At 38.5% G+C, this 7,350-nt stretch overlaps 1 protein-coding gene across 1 annotated transcript in view; it reads right to left on the bottom strand.

Moving 5' to 3' along the window:
• Positions 1–5,828, bottom strand: part of E2F8 (E2F transcription factor 8) — a 17,353-nt gene extending 11,525 nt beyond the window's left edge. The window contains exon 1 of the mRNA XM_026850694.1: positions 5,781–5,828. Coding sequence (XP_026706495.1) covers positions 5,781–5,828 — 48 coding nt within the window. The remainder of the gene's footprint in view (positions 1–5,780) is intronic.
• Between the last annotated feature and the right edge of the window lie 1,522 nt (positions 5,829–7,350).

The following is a 7,350-nucleotide window of genomic DNA, read 5'->3' as shown; positions in this document are numbered from 1 at the left end:
CCTCCCTGGAAGGGTTCAAGGCCAGGTTGGGCTTTGGGCAACCTGGGCTGGTGGAAGGTGTCCCTGCACATGGCACGGGGTTGGAACTAGATGGTCTTTAAGGTCCCTTCCAGCCCAAACCATTCTGTGATGTGGGCACTTAATTATACTAGAGCTAGGACTGCATAAAAACAAAACCCTATATTAAACTGTGTGATTTTCTAGAAAGGAAGTCTTTGAAAGCATGTAAATGGAATTGAAAAAATTATCTGAGTAACCTCTAGTCCTTGGTATTGCCAACCATGTAACAGCTCCAGTTTGTTATCTTGGAGTGCATACGTGCCTCACCTTAAAAAGCAAGGTTTAGGATTGGGTGGACATTTGCTCTTTTTCCTTGTTTATGCTTTGATACAATTACTGTATATGGGCTTCTTTTTGTAAAATGTGCGCTAGAAGGTGCAATTGTGTGTTCTGGTAACCCAGAATTGATGTGTGACTCACAGGAAGTATAATTGTGAAAACTAAAAAATAGTGGTGTGGGGGTGGGTTTTTTTGGTGGTGTTTTGGTTTTGTTTTTTTCCCCAGGGATGATCACATGCATTACCATAGTTGCAGGGATTTGAGTTACTTAAATGAGGAGTAAATGCATTCATGTATTTTGGAAATCAAATTGGAAAAAAAAAAAATCAGGCTTTTACATTCAAGCTGTCTCTTGATTACTTCTTTTATTTATGCTGCGCTTTAAAAATTACCCGTATTGCCTAATCAAGAAGCCATTATCTCTGTTCAAACACATCATGGTATCTCTCGTGCCCTTTGTTCGGGGGGGATCTTTCCTAGTCTCAAAGTTAGCCTTACAATCTATCCATTTTGATAGTACTAGATATTTTAAAGTAAAGGTTAAAAGTATTACTAACGCTGTGAGTTATTGAAATAATTCTATTGGTAACTTGTGTGCCTCTTCTGTGCTCTTCCTTCTATACTACTGCCTTTGCCTTTTTGAGGTTAGAGAAATACATGGAGCAGACAATTGACGTGCCCAGCTGCAGCCATCAATTTAAACTGCATTTCCTTCTGGTTTTGCTTGAGTTGCTCTCTGTAGCCCTAGGTATAAGAAGCAGCACTTATGTTCTCTGCTAGGTGCCTTTTAAAGAGAAAAGCATAAGGATTATAAATTGAATGGCCCTGACATGGGAACCAGAGGCACCAGGACCAAGTTAAGAATAGGTCTTTTAATATATAACCTTGAAGCCTTTTGCATGATTCTCACATGAGATGTTTGCTAGTTTCAAGTAATGTGCTGAATCAAGATACCACCTGATGCCAGAAATCAGTTGTGGAGAGGGGTATGTAATGTTATCTCTGCCAGTTCAGCTAAAGAGTTGCATGAAGCATCATCATGTGGATTAAAGAGTATGTTTGATATATCCTAATGGTTTAGCCAAATCCAATGAATGATAAAATAGGATTATATCTAAGGTGGTAAATAAATCAAGAATATGTAAATTGAAGTGCTTCTAGTGCCTGTATTCTAGTTAAGCACGCCTCCTTATCTTGCCTATAGATGTTTTCCTCTTCCTGCAACAGCATTAGCGATGAGCTATGGCAGAGAAAGCACTAATCTGGTTTGCTCTGCATGCTCTGCTCAGAGTTGTACTTCTTGTATGAACATGTTGTCAATAATGGGTTTGTTTTTGTGTGATCACAAGGCAGCAAAGTGTTGTGCGCTTCATGGATACGATGCTGTACTTCTGTCAAGTGGAATTGTAATTAAGGGCTCACATGAAACCAAATGCATAAAGAATTTTGCTGACATCATTCTTATCTGGTAATTCTGTGTATAAGAATCCTTCCAGCTTCAGCCATTCTGTGAGATGTACCATGATGGCGTCTCTGAATCTTAAGTATGTGAATTTAAAAGATTCTGTGGTTTTTACAACCTTCAGAAAAGTGAACTTTCCATAGCTTTCTGCCCTCATTCACGCCCGATTGTTCAGAGTATTTTATGTTGCTTTCCTTAAGGAACTAATTTGCGATTCCTCTCGGACTTTTTGTGAGGATTTGTGAGCAATAGTTGCCTACAGGAGACTTGCAGGAAAGTGCCTCAAGTTAAGCATCTGATTTTGTTGTTGAAATACTGCTTGTGGGAATCCTTGCAAGCACTGCTAGTTATTGCATACGTCTCTTTCAGTTGTCATGTTTTCTTGTAATATTTCTTTTATTCAAGTGAATTTTAAAGGCAATAATTATGTATCTTTTATTATACCTTAATTCTAATGTCTGATGTGTATTGAGGAGTAACTGTGGTCTTCCACAGGTATGTACTTCTAGTAGAGAAGTTCATGATATAAACAGACCCTGAAATACCTCAGAAGTCTCTCAGTAGATTGGATTAAATATTTGATATGCTTATGTTTTAAGTATAGATAATGAAATTATTCAATAAAAGTTAAAAGAAGGCAGAGTAAATTCAGAACTAGTACATAGTAGTCTGAAACCACAGCGTTTTCCTTATTCAGATGCTTCTGTAATGTTAATCTCATCAGTCACTTCAAAATTCTGTAGTAACTAGGATTATAATATTTATCCTTTTGTTGCCCTCATCTTCGCTCTGGGTGATGTTGTTACGTATCTCCGTTTCAGAGCTACAAAGGAAGTTTTCCGGAGTGTGAAGATATCTTGGCTCTGGCTCTCGCAGAAGTGGTGTAAGCCCTTGGGTTCACTAGAGGTCAGGCTTCTTTTACTCCTTTGTATCTACAAGACGAGACTGCTGTTAAGTCATGGAGATGTGTGTGCAGGCTGTATTCATGTCCTATTTTTTACCCAGCAAAATGACCTGTGTAGCTTTGTACATGTCTAAGAGCACTAAATGCCTTTAATTTAGCTTTTTAAAAAAATACTTTTAAAGAATAAGTATCTACAGTAGGGGAATGATGGCAAACAAAGTGATATGCAGCAGACTAAAAAACCACAACGTCTAAAAGCGATCTCATGTATTTTTGCCACCCGTATTTCCACAGACAGTGGCGTGTCGTTGGCATGGCCTGGGCGGGCAGCAAGCTCAGCTCTGCAGTAGACATACACAGCTTTAGGTGCAGGTAGGCACCCGAAGGAATCGCTGGTGCCCCTTGCCGGTCTGTGAGCTGGTGCGGGTGCAGGGAGAAAAATTGGGGGAGCACGAAGTGGCAGCCCCAGGTCTGGGTGTGGGAGCAGGGAGCACAGCCCCGGGGTCAGGAGGTGGCAGAGCCTCGTCCGGCAGGCGCTGCCGAATGCTTCGCTTGAGCCTGCCCTGATTTTGTATTCATTAGGCTGCATAAAATTAAATCATATTAAGGCGTATTATTGAATGAGTTGATCCAATTTAACTTCAGTTTATTTGCTTTCAGTTGTTACATTATCTTTTAAAATTAGGCAAATTAAATCAGCTGGTCAAACTGAGGTGAAAGCTGGGAAGAAAACGAACAAAAAAGCACCATTATGGAAACCTGGGTTCCTAAACAAACAAATGCCTTTTTCAGGCATGCTAATTTTAGAGAATGCTAATTAAAACTTAATGCATGCACCAGAAACTACACTGCAAGAATATTAATAGCATGGTACAAAGAGAAACAGAGATGTAGTGTTTTGGTGCTTCACTTCTGTAGGTATATACTTTCTGTTAAAATTGATTACTAGGAAAAGAAGATAACAGCACAGAAATGCGTATGTATTCAAGATCAAACACATCTGATGTTGAACAGGGCACTTCCTTAGCATCGGCACTGAGTATATAGAGCTAAGAGTGTAGAGTACTCAGTAAAGAGCATGCTTCTACTTCAGATGTGTTCTACTCTGTAGTCAAATATTTTACAGGTAATAGCATCTAAACTAATTTAGTGCATTGTAAATTTAATCTTGCAATGTTTCAGAGATGAGCTATCTCTACTGAGTTGAGACTTGTGGCCATTTAAGTGAATTATTTTTTTTTTTTGAGAAATGATGAGGAATTCTGCTTGCCAAAGAGAAACATCCAGACAAGTCTTTCATGGAGATGTTATTTCCGGATCCAAATGTAAAGTGTAAGTTGGAGCACAGGTCTGTTTGCTTCATGTCCTTGAACTAGAGGATTAGATTTATATTATTTTTTTACTACTTTGTGTGCATTCCACCCAGTTCACAGAGGTCAGAAGTTCATGGGCCAGCTAAAACACAGGGTCAGCTCTGTTCCTGAAGAAGAGATTATTATAATAGTGAACCCACATGAAAAAAAGTATCATTCCTACAGAACCTGCTGATCCATTGCACACTGCATTTCTTGGTCTTGCAGGGATCTATACTGCAAGCTTTGGTGTCCATCAGCCCAAGCTTCTTTGTGTTAAATATTCTCCCAGCACTGCCCTTTGCTGATGATTGAAAGGAATATGGGAAGATGAATGCTCAGAGAGGATGAGACAGGAGCAATAGAGGCGAGAGGTGGATAAATGTCTAAGAGATGGGAAGTGTCAATAGTGCTCGTGTATGAACCAGGCGGTTACAAGGGGCTGCGATGGTATTCATCCTCAGTTGGGATCTATTGAAAAGTGCCCTTTCAGTGCTACTTTGATAGCACCAAGCAGTGTTGTTATAGATAATGTCATGAGCTCTGCTGTGATATCGCAGAGATTGCTGTTGCATATGGGTCAAGCACACATGATAGTATTAAGTAGTAGCTGATATCACTGTTTGACCAAAAACTTGGAATGACTACGCAGTAAAGGAAGTTAATTGCCTGTCAAAATGTTTTGCATAATGGAGTAAAAAAAAGTTTGCTATTATGTTGTTATTGGCAGGAGCCTCTGGAAGATCTTTATTTCCCTACATGATCTGAAACTGCGTAATTTATTTTTTATTTCTTCTGTCACGTATTTATAGTGGAGTCTACTATGGATTATTAGAGCAGCCTGTGAAGCATTTTTCTTAAGACCTGATTTCATTAGGTTCTTGTTAACAATGAGCATCTAAGTTCTCGTTCAGAAGGATTCCCACTGCACAGACACCCAAAAGTTAATGTTAGTTCAAAATGCAGATTCTTACACAAATTCCATCTCCCCACAGTGCTGTCGCTGAGAAATGACACACGTAATGTGAAATGGCATGTCAACAGCAGAAGACTTTGTACCGTAGGATTAACAAAACAGACTACACTGACACTGTACAGACACACTTTACTCCTCTGGTTCAACTGAACAGATTCACAATGTTCTTGCGTTTGGCTTAACTCATCAGGTTGGAAGAATGTTGCATTCACACCAAGGAATAAATTTTTCTGTAGTGTAAATTACTGTGTTCAGAGGTTTTTACATCAGGAATGAATTGGGTTCAAGAATGTTAATAGTATTTTCTATTTGAAGACTTTTTTCCATCTCAGTGAAATTCTCCTTTCCCTGATTTTTTGTACGATATTATATTTGAAAGCTGTTTTTTTGTGTTTGCTCTTCACATGTCTTGCTTGGAACCTTCTGGCCAGCTCTGCCTTTCTAACTTAAGCCACCTTTTCATCTGAAGGTGCTACTTGCTCTGTAGGTTCTCTTGCTCTAACAGCTCATTTGTTCCACAATGATTCTTTTAAGCCTGCTCTTGGGTGATCCCCTCCACAAGCAGTGTGTCCCTGTGGCTGTCAGGTCCCACAGCGACGGACATGTGATAGGCACCTGCACGGGGACATGAGCATGCATTATAATTACCTCCAAATTTGTGATGTACTGATGAACACATTGACCAAGGACTCAGCATTCCTTTCTTTTTTGCATTTTTCTAGCCGAGAGGATTGCTTACTGACTGACCTTCTGCAGTTTGAGAAGTATGGCTTTTTCAAAGGTACTCGGCGCCATATGCCCTCTATCCAGTCCTCCTTGTAGTAAGTACATCTGAAAGCACAATTAGTTTGTCTGTGCTGTGGATTCCACGTTGTGGAAAGGGTAATAAAAATTCCTTACTTCTTGGAAATGGCATGCATTATAACGCTATAAAGGGAATAGGGGATTCTGAGTTTCTTCTGTGTGCAATTAAAAGCAAAATTCTGTTATGAGTAGAAAACAGACTTTTCTTTCCATTAGCTAGTTTTCCTGTGTCTTTTGTGTGTAAAGGGAGTTACTCAGCACTGCACAGATAACCTTTTTCTTTTTTCCCCTAAGAGAATGCTGCTTGAGTGCAGTAAATCCACCACAAAGCCCATAATATCTGAAATAAACTTTACTTGCACCTGCCATCTTCTGTTCCAAATGCCATCTCTATTGAAACAGTCCTCTATATTCTGTATATAGCATTTTAACCAAGCTAAGTTATTTCATCTGCCACAAAGGGATTAAACATGTCAACAGTAATTATCTTTGCCTTATTCTCTGGCAGTTGTTTTTCCCTAAATATGCTCAGAGCTTCATTATAACTTTCTCACTAAATCTCTTGCTGCATAAATCTATCAAGGTATCATTTGCTGGCAGAGCAAGTGCTGACATGTGTGTCCACTCTTGCAAACAGAAGATGGTCAGGAGGGTTTTGCTCACAAATTCTAGTCTGTGGTGTTCTAGTTAAAATCCCAGCTGAGCATACACTCTGCTTGGAAGCCTGTTAGGCTGTTCTTAGAAAGTGATTCTAACCTACAAGAAGACTGAGATTTTTTTTTGCAAAGCTTTGTGTTATTAATAGAAAATACTTAGTGCTTTAAATTCTAATGCTGGTTGAGCTGGAAGAACTGGCAGAGTGAAGAGAGCAAGAAAAACAGCTAAATTGATCTTTAAGTTTCACAGACTTTTCAAAGATATGCCAACCCCCAGCAATGGGCTCCTGAGCCCTGCAGGTTTCAGTTTATAAAACAATCGAATAATATTTTGTAGACAAAATATTTCAAGTGCTATTTTTCAAAAGCTATTTGTAATTTCTTGTTAAATAGGTTTAATTTCATGTTGTAATTAATTAACAATTTTTGTTACTTAAAATGCCTGTAAAATGTCACTTACCAGAGCTTTACAATGAAGGCTTTGATTAAAATATCACAGAAGTCAAGAGAAATGAAAAATTTTATTAACATCAGGTTTTTAAAGGTGAGCTTCTTTTCCAAAAGAAAGAAAAAAAAAAAAAAAAAGAAAAAAAAAAAAAAAAAAAAAGCGCCATGTTTCACTCATTTGAAATATTTTTGCTGGAAAAAAAAAGTATGTAGTCAAATATACATTAGCCTAGAACTATGTGAGAAAACAATTTACAGTCCTCTATTATTAAAGGAAACTTTTGTTTATTACCTTTTCGCTGTATTCCTGCTGAAAGCCTAGCAATTAAAGCTAATAACTAGACAAATACATTTAGGGTGCTCTCTGGGCATTATAATATTCCAGATGAGGTTGTTGGCATAGACAGTAC

The sequence above is a fragment of the Athene cunicularia genome (genome assembly GCF_003259725.1).
Source record: "Athene cunicularia isolate RWA chromosome 5 unlocalized genomic scaffold, athCun1 chr5_part3, whole genome shotgun sequence".
NCBI lineage: Eukaryota > Metazoa > Chordata > Aves > Strigiformes > Strigidae > Athene > Athene cunicularia.
The sequence above is the reverse complement of the archived record's forward strand: the minus strand, read 5'-3'. Positions and strand labels throughout refer to the sequence as shown.